General features: G+C 39.9%; 1 protein-coding gene across 1 annotated transcript in view; it reads right to left on the reverse strand.

Annotated features, from left to right (window-relative positions):
• SH2D4B (SH2 domain containing 4B) overlaps positions 1-16,197 on the reverse strand; it is a 56,052-nt gene that overhangs the window by 15,079 nt on the left and 24,776 nt on the right. The window contains exons 5-6 of the mRNA XM_056495158.1: positions 12,409-12,631; positions 11,326-11,450 (exon numbers count right to left, since the gene is read on the reverse strand). Coding sequence (XP_056351133.1) covers positions 11,326-11,450; positions 12,409-12,631 — 348 coding nt within the window. The remainder of the gene's footprint in view (positions 1-11,325; positions 11,451-12,408; positions 12,632-16,197) is intronic.

The raw sequence follows: 16,197 nt of genomic DNA on the forward strand, positions 1-16,197 counted from the left end.
TTGAGCATTCTGAATGTTCAGAGCCTTCTTTGGGAGCCACTGTTAGTTTAAATGGCTTTATTTATGCTAGTATTGGTTTGTTTTTCAGTACACTGGGAATGAATTATGAATAAAACTTCATTAATTCAGTGGTCTCACAGTAAAAGCATTTGCCCAATGAACAGACACTGAAATCCTTTAGAAGATAAAGGAGTTACATGGCAGTAAACAGAATATTACACTAGAAGCTGCTGATTTGCTAATGTTTCCAGTGGCCTTTACACATTGAAACTGGTTTGTATTGATGCATCTATGCTTTTTATCTGACTACATGGAAGTTAGATTTTGATTCTTCATTGCATCCAACAAGATTCTTGAGACCTCCAGCTCGACTTGCAGCAGCAGGGGCTGGATTTTAGCTCCTGGAGCCCTTTCTCCACGTGTTGTGCTTCCCTTGTGACCCAGCTGGGAGCTGCTGCACCTCCAGGTGAAACTCCTGAGTCCAGGAAGAACCCAGACTAGTGCCACAGATCTGGCACACAGTTTATAGCCCCTCACAAACACCCTGAGTAGAAACCAGCTGGTAAAGGTGCAGCTGGCCCTGCAACCACCCCAGCAGTGTGTGAGTACAAGGCAGGCAAGATTTCCAGGACCTGTACTGATGGTGTTCTTGGCCATGAATTAGGCAGAAGGAAAGCAGTGGAATGCATTCTCAGTTTGCTTTTACCTAATAAGAGAGCCCTCAGTTTTTTAACAAAAAATACAGCCCACAATAAAAAATTACTGATGAACCTTTCTCCTTTCAATAATTAAATTAATAGATCCAAAAAGTACAAAACTCTGACTGTATAAACACATACACATGCTCACAATGGTGTTTAAAAGCACATATATCTTACAGCTCACCTAGAACACTGTAATCTCATGGGTGTTGAAGAAGCTGTCAAGACACATTTTCTATAAACCTAAATGACAAGTGTACTAGTAAATCACAGTGGCAGCAGAGCTCACTCAAAAGGAGGAGAAAAACAAAAGCCACAGTTGACATGGAGCCCTGGAAAATTCAAATTTTACAGCTGAATGTTCCAACAGGCAGAAAATATACTGTTCTTTGCTTTTCATGCCTTTCTCTCAGGTGAAAGAAAATGGTTATTTCCTTAAATATAATTCCCTTTGTGTAAAGTTTAAGAATGCATTTATTTTATAGGTATATTAGCAATCTGAAATCTATTTTTATCTGTAAGAAGATTCCAGATGACATCACTGACCTCATAAGGAATCCTTCTACATGTTTTTTAATCAAGTAATTATTAGAACTTTTATTGCTAAAAGGGATACAAATTTAAATCATGGTATATCTGGAGTAATTTCCTATATTCAAATTAAATTAGCAGTTCCAGATAGATTTCTACAAAGCATTTCTGTATCTACTTAAGAAACTTCTTTATCTAGCTCAAAGAAAAGTAAATCTAGGGATACTATTGATAAGTAATTTTTCTTCTCACACACTTGGCTGGATTTGGGAACTTGAGGGTAGCTTTGTTAATTACAGTGCTTTCCAGCTGCTTGCAGCATTCTTGCACATCGATTTCGTGTTCTGTTCCTCGGGGGGAAAAGTTACCTTTAATCACTCAATAAAGTGAGCCAGACACTGAAGCACTGCTGAAAGTCAAATGAGAGCAGCACTGGGACAGTAAAAACTTCACACCTAACGAGTGGCACTGCATAACCATGTGCAGCTCTGACAGTGACCCAGTTCTGGACTTCCCCTGGGGTCTGACACAGTTCTCACTCAGCCACCAAAAACCAGCTCTAAATTGCCTCATTTCCTGCAGCAGTGGAACTGAGGTGAGTGAGTTAGCAGCTAGGCTCCAACTCACAGCAGGATAATCTGAATGAGGGGCTTGAAGCCACTACTCACAAACAGAAATTACTGCAATGGAGGAACCAAATCCATCTCAAATTCCAAAAAAAGTTATGAACAGAAGCAGGCACAAGTTTTTACTTAATTTTGAATAAAAAGTCTGGAATTAAGAGACTTTCATTTATGCTAAATTTTATGAAAGAAATATGATGAAAGGAACAGAACACATACAGAATAATTTGGTCCTACCATCATCTTAGTTCTTAAAGCTTCTGTCCCCACCTGTAAACAGTAGCATGGTAAAGAAAATAGAAGTTCATGACTAATGAACTACTACTTTCTTGCACTTTGGGTTAAGTATCTATAAATGTTTATGGCACACTTCAAGTTGAAAAGATTCCTTTTATCAAGCATATTGGAATGCATTTATAATAGCCACATGCACCCATGGAAGGTCCATGCTGTCTTTGATTTGAGAAGCAGTGGTAACAGCAGTGGCAGAATGGTCCATGGAAATACATATAATTTAGACCTCAGTCCTCTCCACTGTGGATTAGGAGCTCTTGTGTATTTTATTGTGGGTGTTAATCTTGGGTAGAGAGCCAGGGTTTGAAGCAGTCAGAGCCAATGCCAATCAGTGTGCCAAGGTGCATGGCTCTTGGAGCTTTACCTCTCCAAAAGAGTTGTGAGTTTGTCATTTGACAATCCCATTTACTGAAAGGCCAGGAGAAGAAGGAAGAACTGACCTTTCTGAAATTGAAAATGGAAGGAAGCTGTCATTTCCTTAATGTTTGCAAAGGAAAGGCAAATTTCTGTCTCCCTCACTCCAGCCCATTGTGCCTGCACACAGCAGCACAGGGTGCAGTGACAACACAGGTCAGCTGCCTGCAGTCACAGAAATCTCTTTATTTCTCTACCACCTCCTACTGTTTACCTCCTGTGGAGAGAGCAGTTCAAGTGTCATGATCTGCTTCTAACTGGGTGAACTGGAGTTAAGCTAAACCAGCAACATGTTTTCACCCAGCCCCACACTTTCCCCCTGCACAGCTACACACAATACCTGCTGGTACCCTGTTTGAGAGAGTTGTCTTTGCCTAGCAGGAAAACAGTTTTACTTCAGAGCTGTCAAACTAATAACTTGTGATCTTTTCCCCTGAGGCTGGATCAATAGGACTGCAGGTTCAATGCTTAGCAGAGCAGGAAGAAGGACAATAAGGTGTCCAGCTGCTGGGAAATCAGGGAAATTTACTGACCTCAGGTCTGCAAGTGTTTGCTGGGCTTTAAATAGATAGAAATAATAAATATAACTCAGTCTGTTGTAAGCTGATGAAAACATATTCAGAAGCCTGTGAAAGAGAAAGCACATTCTTGTCAGTGTGCAGGCAAAGGAAGAAGAGCTGCAGGCATGGCTGATAAACACTTAGATACAGACTAAAAATAAGCAGGATATGAGCAATTCATCCAGGACTAACAAGGCTCTGCACAGGATACCTGTGGTGTGCTAGAGGGGGTGATGAGGAAGCAAACAGACACAGCATTTAAAGGTGCACAGTGTGAGCTGAATGTCTTGTGCTGGCAGTAACTGATATCTGAAAGTGCCTTGTGCTGGGATAAACTGCAGCTGACACATCCACAGTGCCACTGGAAGGAGAAAGCATGGTCCAGCAGGCAAGGACCAGACTACAGCACATGTACAAGGGCACCCCTGCTCAGACTCAGGCTGCTGGGCAGATGAATAAAGCCTTCTGCATTTGCTTTGGTCATCATCAAATCATCATAATTCCTTCCAGTCTTACTGTAAGCAACCTTTGTAGATGTCTGGGTTTTTTACTTGAGTGTAACACTCCTTATTTTGTAAAATGTGACTTTTATGTCTTTACATATGATTTCTTTCAAATAACTCCTGCTCTTATATCACATGGTTTTTACAAATGATTCTTCACATCTAAGCACTAACAGCAGTTTTCTGTCCAGACACACCTCTCCTTTTTGTTTTATGCAATGTTAAAAAGCCTGAAGGAGCTGCAGTAATAGAAAAATGTACTCACACACACAGACCAGTTCAAAATGGAGACAGAACTGTAGTGAAAAATTGCAGGTAAATACTGAAAGCTACCATGATGGCTCTCTAAGCAAAATCATAATTGCTCACAATGGCATGCTCTAATAGTAGCAGATGGAGAAGAAAACCTTAAAAAAAAAAAAACAAAAAAAAACCTTAAAAGTGTTGGAAGTGAAAGGGGAAGATGTCTTCCAAATGTAAAGGAATTTGATTTTCAATATTTTTTCAGTAAATTCACCTGAGAGTAAACTCTCGGAAAAAGTTGCTGAATATTCTTCACTTATGCAAAGAACTGCCAGACACAAACTTGAAAAGCCTATTTTTTAAAAATTATTATTATTTTTAACTAACCCTGCTCTGCCTGGGCTCTGTAGCTGCCCTGTTTGTGTCCATGGAACTGTTAACACACCACACCTGTTTCCCCTCTGTGCTCACCTGTTCTTTACCATCTCTCATTTTAAATGTCTACCATACCTGCTAAGAAAATTGCTGCCTTCTATCTTCAGAACATGCCAAATCTTTAGAATATAGCTTCCAGTTAAAAGGCAGTCAAGAAGGACAATGTATTGTAAAAGAATAAGAAAGCTCATTTCACAATAGCAATTAGCCTATTTACATTAATTATTCAACTGCCTCATTCTACAATTTCCCTGCTGTTCTTTTGTGCTTCCTTTCTCCTAGCAGCATGTTACAGCTCACATTACCTCACTTTGATACTTTGCTCCCTTCCAAGAGGAGCCATGGGTCTAAAACATTTATTTTGTTTGCTAATAACCTGTCTGCATAGACACTTTGGAACTCTAATGGTGTAAGAAAAACAATTCCAAAGCCTTCAAAAGAACTGGCAGACTGAAACCATCATTATGACCTAAGTAGAATAAATTAGTGTGTGAAGGATCATCTTACTTCTCAGGAAACAGAAAACACCTCTCACTTCTTGAAAAAAGCAGCTGACTGTTGAATTGAAGCTGAGGAAGCATTTGGGTTTTTTCATGTTATGGGTCTGACTTGGGACATAAATAATCAAGTACCAGAATCCACCATAGGACCTCAACACTGAACTCCAAATACTGTGTGATCTTTGAAAAATACTATCAGAGCATTCAGTAAAGGTTTGATAAGAATGTGTTCAGGAAATACAGAGAAAATAATGTTCCATCTCACAGGAAGTAAACAGATTACCATGACTCTAATAACAGCTCCCATGCTTATATCCACCCATATAAAGAATATCTAAAAAACTGCAAGGACAAGCTGATTCATGTTTCTGCTGCATTAAAACCTCTCTGTGTAGGTTATAACAATTACTGCTTTATAACAATTTTAAAGTAGAATTACAATAGCATTACTGTTTAACATGGTACAAACCCAGTGTGAGCCTATCCTCAGCAAGACAGATTTCCCAGCCTCATGGAGGGTTTAGCAGCCCCTCTGTATAACTCACCAGAGGGCAGGAATGTCATCATTCTGTGCCTCAATTCAGCGCAGGGGCAAAGCCCTGAGAGCCCTGGGAGCTCCTGTGTAAGCTCAGGATGGGGACAGCAGAGGTGACAGCTGAGCTTGCCTTCCCACTCAGCCCAGCTGCACTGCTCAGCCCTGTTTCTAATGCGGGCTCATGATGGGATGTGATGTGGTGTGCAGACTCATTCCATGGCTGTTCTTCCTGCCAAGATTCACAGCAAAGGTAACACCCATTCCTACCCAAGCTTTCTGAGAAAACCACACAGACTGGGGATGGTGACTGATACCAGCTGTGGCATTACTTGTTTTGCACAAGATCAGCCAGGTGGCAATACCTGGCAGCCTGTGTGACCCTGCAGCAGCCACAAGCCACAGAGCCTGCAGGTATTCAGATATTTAAATTCCTGATCACAACTCTGTCCATCATCTCTAGGCTGGCAGACAATAGAGAACTCTACCTTTTTAATAAAGGGAGTAAGACACAATCTCTTCTAAATCTATGATCTTGAAAGTATCCTTCTTTTTAATATTTCCCAGACAACAGTTCAAAATAAATTCTGACATTCTGTAACTCTTTTTTATTTTTTTAATCTCACTTCCCTTTCTTCATTGCTTGCATAAATTAGAGAACTGGATCTCTCCTGCAAATGTGTGCTCCAGGTACACTGATATTTACAATTTTCATTTGAGTCAGGAATTCTCTGATTCCATTCCAGCTGTCTCCCAGCCACAGAACGCTTTAGATACCAAACCTTGCATAAAGCTTTTTTTTTTTTTTTTTCCATCTTTTAAGTCCAGTGGAAGACACTGAAAAGCTCTCAGTGAATTCAGGAAGTTTTTAACAAACTTTATATCTTTTTATCATCAGCTACAGTTCTAGAAGAGAAAAATAACCCAGACCTCTAGGGCTCAGTTTACTTCAGCAGATAATCTACATGTACACTTTCTCAAAGAGATGTAAAACCTAGATAATGACAAAGCAGTGAATTAGAAAATAGATCATTAATATCAAGAAGGCTGTACTTCTGCTGGATTTACAACACGTGATTTATATCTTCCTAACAAGTATTTATTGAAAAACTGGAAGGTTCCTCTTTAAGTGCAGAAGAAAAATCATGCTTTTGTGCTCAAAGCAGCAAACTTTATTCCCTGCTAGATGTTTTTCAAACAGGCCACTGCCATTTCTATATCCTTTAAAAAAATATTACAGTATTGTAATATTATATTTCCCACAGTTCAGCTATATGTGCCCTCACTGCTGTTCAAGGACTCATAATTAATATTAATAATAAATATCTCCTTTACTGAGAACACCTGATCTGCAGAACCACTATCACTCTTTCAGTGTGCTAGATTTTTCCCCTTGAAAACAAATTTCTTCCTGAAAACAGCATTAACCATCTGAGGTTAAAATTTGACCTGTAAACATTTGCAACACTTTCCTGTTAAACTGAAAATTTTCTTCCCTGGCTCCCCTGACCTCAGAGATAATTCATCTCCTGCATGTCTCAGAATTATTTCCACCCATCCTTCCATCTGCTCTGATCAGCTCCTGCACACTCCCCACTCCCTGCACCCCTCTGACTCTCCACAACAGCACCCATGCTGCTGCAATTACATTTTAGAGGTGCAGCCTTTAGGGCAGCTACCTCATGTTTCCAGATCTGTGATATCAGCCTCTGAACTTTCCTTTCAACCTGGAGGCAAGTGGAGATCTGATAGTGCTGCAGCAGATGCTTGGCAAACAAGCACACAGCCACCCAGAGACAGGCAATGAATAAATTCTGCACTGTGCTGACCACACACCTGAGAGATCCCTGTTAAATTCTGCATAAACAGCAGCAATCATAAAACATTGCTCTCAACTAAAGCTGGGGAAATATTTCCTCTGCAAAGACCAGCACTCCCATATTCTGAATGGAAGATAACCAAATGCAGAACAAAGTTTGTGAGGGTGAACAGTCTAACATCTGAAGTTAAAAATATCCCAACCATCAAAAATAACAGCTGACAAACTAGTTGGAAAGGGGGGAAAAAAGTGCTGAAACAGATTGCAAGCACAAGAGAAAGGCTGAAGGACAAATAGAAGAGCAAACATGGAAATAATACACATTTCAGCCACCAGCAAGATTTTGTTAAATACCTGGGGGAGGAAAGGGTCTTTAGTTTTGTTGCCATATGGAATTCTATCCCAAGTGTCTTGTGCCTGCACTAAACTGAAAACTACAATTTGCTAATGTCTGTGATAGTTTGGCAAAACTCTTCAACCCACAGGAAGACTGACAACTGTCCCTTGACTTGGCATGGGTCCCACAGGGGTTTGAAAAGAAAAATGCAGTTCAAAGCTGAACTTGGCAAAAACAAGGAATGTGTTCCCCTTTTCCAGCCTGTTTGAGAGACAGCTCTCCCATCCTAAACACCAATTTACTTCCCTCCTTTCAAAGCATATCAGCAACTGGGATCTTGGCAAAGAATGTTCTTAATTCAAATTATCAATAACCTTTCATACAACTTGATACAACATTAGGATGCCCATATAAATCATTTAATTATACTCATCAATTAGCAGGTAGGAGATCAGAATATAATTATAAACTTTCTGGTTTTCACACTTTAATTAAATTTAGACCAGTTTCTTAGTTTTCATAGTCAAAAAAATTGAAAATATTTCTTTTTACTCAAACCTAAGGCAACTATTAGACAATACAAAAGAAATAGACACTGGTTACATTAAATCCCAAGACAGTCCTGGTGACACCTTAATCACTGGCTCTAGTTCTTCTTTGTTTTAACAGTTTGAGAATTGAACATAACTGCACTGTGGACACAAACTGGGCATAAGCTACTTTAAAAAAGGTTCATTGCTTCACAAGCCAAAAGAAGTAAAGATTATATCATATTTTTATGATTTAGGACAAGATTAAAATTTGGTTTAATTTATAAAAAACATTTGAAAATACATACATAATTTTTTTCTCTGCAAATTTAAAAAGTCATTCTAGATTGGAAGGGCAAATGAACTGGGTCTTGGCAAGGACCTATTATTCAAACAGAGCAAAAAATAATTGAATTTACATCCAGAATTCAGGTGTATGTTACAGTTTGTTTCTTTAACATGTCAATTTTTTTAATGAAGAAAACAATAAAGCCTATTTCAAATGAGCTAAAAACATCTGCTGGAACTTAGATAACTGATGATAATTCCAGGAGACAAATAGAGATGGATGAAGCTAAAGCTGATGTTCATTTAAGTAATTTTTTGTGAATAAAGGAAGAAATGTTCTGATTTGAAAGACTTTTCTTTACTACAGATTTTACTACCTTGGTTCAAATGAAACATTTTGTAGTGATTCTTCAAATGAAGGCAAAAGGAAAACTTCAGGTAACATTAAGCATGCCATATGTTACCCTGTTTCATGTCCCATGAAAATGCCCCAGACAATGTGTATTTTTAAATGGAATCCAGGTTGCTTTGATGACTTAAAGTGGAAAATAAGCCAAATATATGGGGATAAAGACATTTGCATTATTGTTTGTACTTTGCTACTTTAGCTGCACACATCTGTCTCAAGGGCTCACCTCTGCATAACTAGAATAAGTTATATGTCCACAGTACAATTTGAAGACAGTGAATCAGCTAATGCTGAACTTCAGCTAAAAAGCTGAACAACCTGGCAGTCCAAGCAGGCAACCCAAGCTCTACTGGCCCTGCCAAAAACATGTAATCCTGAAGTTAACTGGTACCTGCTTTTTCAGTACTATTGCAATAGCTCTCTTGGTGCATTGCATTCAAAAAACCCTTAATGTGAAGCAGAATATTGAACTCCCCAAACTGAGATATAAGAAAATACAGAAGTTGCTCAGAGATGTGCAGGACCTGATTATTCCTGCTGTGAGAGATGCTTGAGGTGCCCCAGTGGCTCGAGTTGTCAGCTGTAATTCTGGGCTTTGCAGAGCAGCATTTGTACTGCCAATTTCTTATACAAGTCAAATATATTCTGCTGTATTTTTGCTCATAGGCAAAAATAATTTAAAAATCATACATAATATGCTGGTTCCCTGAATAAAATACAAAATAACAGGAGGGCCAGGAGTTGGACTCAATAATCCTTGTGGGTCCCTCCCAACTCAGAATAATCTGTGATGGATTGTTTGGCTTTCCTCAGAGTTTGTGTCCATTACAGACTGTAACACAGACACCAGGTGACACCACCAAACATTAATTATTGCACCTGTAACAACCTCTTTAGCTTCCACCACTGCAGAAGAGTTGCAAGGCAGCTGAATTGTTCACAATTTACAATTGTAACAATTAATCTGACCAGAGCTCCAGAAGCCAAAACAACTCATGCAACAAATAGATACCAAAACAGCCCTCACATGGGCCCCTGCAAATAAAACCACTGAACTTTAGGCTGGGACTGTATCTTGATTATCTTTGTCAGGCTCTTTGAGTGAGAGAAGGAAAAATTAGGTACTTTTCTCACTTTCATAAGCAATTGCATTCAGTTTCTCAAGATATTAAGAGCATGACCTGGGAAATTAAAGAATTATCATGAATGCCTCAATTCTTTCAGTAATTAACAGACTAATCCAAAAGCCACCAATATTAGTAGAAAAACTGCACAGGCATTGGCTCAAGCCCAGATACCTCCTTAACTTTAGGCATAAATTATGTTCATAACTCCTCACAGCAATTTATATGGATGTGACCTTCCCACACACAGGGAAAACATTTATCATACAGAAAGATCCTGGTTGGGAGCACTTTTGGCAAATATCCACAAATGAAATTTTAATCAGTTTGTCTCTCAGAAAGGAACCACACCAAATGTCTTCTCTAAGAAAGCAAACAACACTGCATCATTGTTCATAAGAAATGAAAGTATTTAGCATTTACAAGCTACACATGACTGACTTCAGTGTCTCTGTCTAATTAAGCCAATGAAAATAGCTGCTTGTTGATGTCTTTTAACACATCAGGATTTGTGTATCATAAAAACAAATCTGAAACATATGAAACATTAAACTTATTCAGAAATCTTGCCTGGTTCACTTCAGAACGCCCACACATCTTCATTTTAGGCTTAGAGAATGATGAATCAGAGGAGGGTCAGCTTAGTGCTTTGAACAGAGCAATAGACTCATCAAAAGCAGCAATGGAAAAAAGAAAGAGATTTAACTTTAAAGTCTTGCTGGCCCCTCAATTATGTCAGCTATTAAGCCAGAACTCTTTTTTTTTTTTTAATGTCTCAGTATAGTGAATATAAAGATCATTGCTAATACCTATGAAAATAAGATGTCTTACCTGTAAAACTGATATCAAATATTCAGCTGCATTGCAAATGCTATACAAAGCAAAAGTCTCAGAGATGCTAGCAATTCCAGCAGATAAGACAGCAAATTTTGGATCTGCACATTTCCCATTTCAGGAAAACAGCTTAATGTTATACACCCTCAATTAATTTTGAGGACAAAAAAAAAAAAAAAAAAAAAAAAAAAAAGCTAATAATTTTTGTTTGCAAAAGAAAGCAAGAAATAAAAAGTGCTCCTCCAGTTTATAAAGTATAACAAGAATTAAAAAGATATTAGTTCAAGTCATTCTAGCAAATCAGGTAAATCAAAAACCTGAATGTCAGTCGTCCACATACCATATCACTGCACTCTTTTTGGTCTTAATTTTGGGGTACTTTTCACCCTTTCTTGGTCTCAGTACTCTTGCTTGGCTTGCTATTTTGCAGCAAGTATATTTTGGCCAAAATATTCCTGAAAACAACTTTGGTGATTTGAATCCCAAATTAGTCTACTTAATTAGTAAAAGGAAAACAGGAAATTCACATGGCAATGGAAGGGAAGACGCAGAAGTGTTATTTCAACAGGTTTAGCACTCTGTGCTTTGCCCTCTGGGATGGAAGCTGGCGAGGCTCATTCCCGGGCAGCTCTGTGAGCAGGGAGTTACCGTGGAACCAGGGAGCGATCCTGCCGGAGTTCCTCTCGAAGCCAGCCCGCCGGGGGAGCTGCTCCTCCCGGAACCAGCGCACGATGAGATCGCGGGACAGCGGCCGCGCCGGGCGCTCCCAGGCGCTGCAAGGACAGACGGACAGAGCATCAGCAGCGCGGAAACACGGCACGGGCCAGCGCTCCCTCCCTGCACATGGACCGGCACAGCTGCGACACGGGCAGCGCAGCCTCTGTTCGTGCAGCTCTCTGCAGTTTGGTGAAATTACTTCGTGTTTTTGAAAAAAAAACATTTACCACAATGGAAGCTTCAGTCAGCTTTCCTTTTCCACATCGTTTTTATTCCCATATAAATATTGGCAAGCAAATCTTTTTTCTTTGGGTATATTCCAGTAAAGGCAAAAAACTCTAAATCAGTATCAGCTATAATACACTGTGTCTCCAAACAGAAACCACCAAGCACAGTAGAGGGAATGTTTTGTTTAAACTTTTATGTTTCCTTTGCATTCTCTACTTGACAGCCTGCCTCACTCTTTCTACTACTTTCTGTGTGTTTTAGCTAATAGGAATCATCCTCCAGTTTGGATTCTCCTCCTCTCCTGCAATTAATTGTGCTCTCTGCATAGTCAAATGAAAGATTAATAAATACCAACGACACTTGGTTTTGTCTGGAAAAAAAAGGCAGAAAAAACGAAAAGCTTCTGATATTTAGGACTGCACTCCGTTAAAAAAAAAAAAAAAAAAAAAAAAAAGAGAAGAAGAGCTGTTAAGCAGCAGGCAGTTTTAGGCTTGAGGCTTAAGACTTGCCTACAGATTTGTCCATTTGACTCCCCTTTACCACAGTCTCGCATACTGATCTCATACTGTCTTTTCAAGGAGTCATCTCTGTGTGAATTCTAAGAAATCTGCTTGGAGATAAATGGCATTTAGTTTGCATTAAATCTGTTTTTCTTTTCCTTTAAACATTCCTTTTTTCTTATCATCAGGAAACAGCCAGACTGAGGACTCCCAAAGCCTGAAGAACAGCTTGTTGGAACGGTGGGGGTTGGAGAGGGAGCAATCCAAGAGAAAACTGTTCCAAAACCGCTGCACCCAAACCAACCTGGACTTTGCTGCGGGAGACAGACTCGCAGCGCTGTTGTTCAGCTTGATGTCCTGGTGGTTGCTGAGGTTTGTCCCCTGGAAGAGGTGGCTGAGGCCAGCCACCCTGCCCTTCTGGATGGCTCGCAGGGACTGCCGGCGGTACTCGTCCCGCGCCCGGCGCGCCTGGTGGCTCCTCTCCTCGTCGGCAGCCTTGGAGCGGCGCACTGCGCGGGATGGAGGGAGCAGAGGTTCAGAAACACTGACTGCCACTCACCCCTCTGCTCACGGAGCAGCTCAGCCCCTTTGCTCTCTGTGCTTTACATAATTATTTATCACCATCTGTTAAAGCTGGGTGGGGCAGTGACCCTTATCTCCATGGCACATACCATCTGCTAATGGGCCAGCTTTAAAACCAGCTGGGGCAATCATCTTTATCTTTCCCACAACCCATCCTCCCTCCAGGAGATATCATCTGCTGCTGGCCCATTCAGTCCCACTGTGTGACTGATAAAATTACATCATCCCACTGGGAGATGCTCCAGCCAGGGGAGCAGCCAAGCATTTCCTACCCAGATAAAAACTGAGATTTGGAACCACAAAATAGCCTTTTCCACTGGATTCCAGAGGAAAGCCAGACCTTTCCACATCATCCCTGGACCTTCAGAGGAAACTGCACCTTCTACAGGAGCACTGCTCCAGCTGAACCACATCTGCCACTGCAGGAGGATGCAGCCACCATTGAATGGGACTGTGCCAACACCCTGACTGACTGACAGGGTGTCAGGTTGTCTTCTGACTCTGTCAGGGTTGGTATTGTTCTTTGTAATACTGTATTTCTATTTTAATTTTCCTAGTAAACAACTGTTATTCCTAATTCCCATATCTTTGCCTGAGAGCCCCTTAATTTCAAAATCATAATAATTTGGAGGGAGGGGGTTTACATTCCCCATTTCAAAGGGAAGCTCCTGCCTTTACTGGCAGACACCTGTCCTTCAAACCAGGACAGTGACACATTACATAACTGGATGACTTCCCTGGTGCTTCAAACACAGGCCCACCTCTAGAAGGAGCCTCAAATTATTAAAGATCCAACCTCTACTGGCAATAACTGAGCCTCTACATGTAGTGATTAAATCTGACACTTCTTTTGGCTGTAATAGGAGAAATTCTGCTTGGGGACATCTTTTCCCCTAGAAGTGCCTCAAGTTCTATGTTTCAAGAAAGGATATTAATTACTGCTTAAAATTAAATCTGCATCTAACAGTTTTCATTGCCACTATGAACATAACTAGAATTGAAGGGTCAACTCCCAAAATTTACCATTATAAAAACTGCCATGCAGGTTGCACTTTGTCAGTGCTGTTTGCTTTCTGAAAGGCATGTGCTGTCTTTGTCATGGTACTTAGAGTCACAGCCATCTCCAGCTTGAAATGGTTTCAGTAACAATGGACAAATTAATAGCCATTGGAAAGGGCATATTGACACCATGGATGGGGTTGCCTCACACTCCAGTCTCTGAAATTGTGTATGGAGAAGCAGAATTTGTATTGGAAGCTTTAATACACACCTAACAATGGCACTGACCAGGGAGTTACCCATTTCTGTAAGTTGAAATGAGACTGCTTTTCTGGCTACTGCAGCTCCGGCATCTTTTACTAAAGCTTCTTCATTTTAAAATTAATGTTCCAACAATCCTGTCTTTGACATGGTATAACTTAAATGCACCAAGAATTCTACTGCAAATATTCATCATCTATTGGCTGTTTTCTTGTGCCTCAAGCCCCATTTGGATGATGTTTCTGAGTCACAAATAACTGCAGGCAAGCAAATTATTCCAGTGCAAAAAAACCCAAACTTTTAACATGCAGTGAAGCAAATATGAAAGAAGCTAGCTATGGCCTCCAGTAGCAATTATCAATCCTGCCATGACTATCCTGGCTAAGATCATACCCAGTTCATAAAGTGAACACTCCATTTCCTACTCCCCTGTGACTGTACCTGGGACTAGGAATGCATGATATAATACCAGACAGCTGCATTTCATTAGTCTGCTTCCATCCCTCTGGTTTATGCTCCCAATTTAAAGCAAGCAGAAGCATAACTGGATTTAACTTCCAAATTCTAAGAAGGTTTAATGGAATCAAGAAATAAAAGCACTCAAAGCCAAATGAAATGAAATAAAACCTTGTGGGCAAATGAAAGGGAAAAGACCTTTAAGCTTAGAATTATATAATATTATCATAAGCAGAAAGATATGCAGGACTAAAAGCTCATCAAGACAGCATAATAAACAAGTCATAGATGCTTCATATGGCAGGATTTCAGTTTCACTTAACTACACACCCTGCAGTTTTGGCTAAACACAGTAACAAACAAATGCACAGCACAGGAAACACAAGTAACAGACTTCACCATTTATCTTACAGATCATTACTTTTAAGGGTAGATAATGTCATTTACATGTACTGCTCCAATGGCTCCAGTATTTCTGTGATTAGTCCCTTATAAAGCCACTCTTTAATGGTCACTTTAAAAATGAACTTTGTGCTTTGCAGCACCAGAGGAGACTCCAAGGAAGATGAATGTGATGCAACTCTGCAGGACACCTAGAAACCCTCAATTGTTTGTCACCATCACAATATTCAGATTGAGGGCACCTTGCCTGGAGCATCCTGGGACTCTTTTCTACTGATGTACAGGCTGCCTGGCAAAGAGAAAGGCAGGCTGTCTTCATGTCCCACTTTCCTCAATAATAGGCTGACTTTTCAATAGACATTCCCACTGTATTTTTGCTAGCCAACAAATCTGCACCATCAGAAGTCAGTGACCCAGAACTACATTTTCCCAAACTATCAAACTTCAGTGCTTCTTATCACAAAAGTATGAGGTGAGGTTGCATAGACTGCCACTGTTTAATACCAATATTCAGAAAACCTTTTGAAAGTCTGACATGCAGCCCTCCCCATGTATATACACACATATATGTCTGTGTGTTTACATTAATGTAGTTACCCACGTGTGTGTGTATGTGTCTGTGGATAGAGAGGGCTGCATATAGATATTGAGATTTTATATACAGAATCATCTCTTTCCCATTATGGAGAATTTTTATTGACATTTCCCAGTGGAGGTATCTGAATTGTATCATTGACCATAGGGATGCATTGGATCTCCTAATCCATTTTTTTCTCATTACTGGCCTCCTGATATTCTCCCTATCACCTTCCTTGTAGTTACTAAAAAAAAAAAAAAAAATCTTTCTCTTTCTTCTACCTTTAGAAGTTGTCTAGTACATCTTCAACTGTGGACCTGTGTTCCTAGATTATCCTAAGTTTCTTTTAATCTCTGATTGGTCAAGGGGCTTTTTGAGCAAATAATCAAAGCCACTGGCATCAATAACCATGTTTGGTGAGTGGAAATAGTATTGGGGATAAATCCATCAGTCAGGAATCTACAGAAAGGTTTTTCACAACACTCCAGACAAAATGATACACACCACATGAACCATCCTCCCATACTGACACTTCCCACAACTTCATCTATCTTGAGAAAGTCACTCAAAGTCTGAGGGTAAATCTGGATGTATTTTTGTAGAAGATTTTTCTTTCAAAAGAATTTCATGACTATTCATATTTCTCTCTATGGCTTTGAACCATCTCACTAGGAGGGAGAACTTTATTTCTGGATCAAGTCTAGCATAAATATTTTAAGATAGAAGAAGCGAAAATTCTACATTACTTGTGTTTCAAGACACATTGTAACCTTTCCAGTAACAAGAAAGCAAAAGTAG

The sequence above is a fragment of the Oenanthe melanoleuca genome, chromosome 6 (genome assembly GCF_029582105.1).
Source record: "Oenanthe melanoleuca isolate GR-GAL-2019-014 chromosome 6, OMel1.0, whole genome shotgun sequence".
NCBI classification, from domain to species: domain Eukaryota; kingdom Metazoa; phylum Chordata; class Aves; order Passeriformes; family Muscicapidae; genus Oenanthe; species Oenanthe melanoleuca.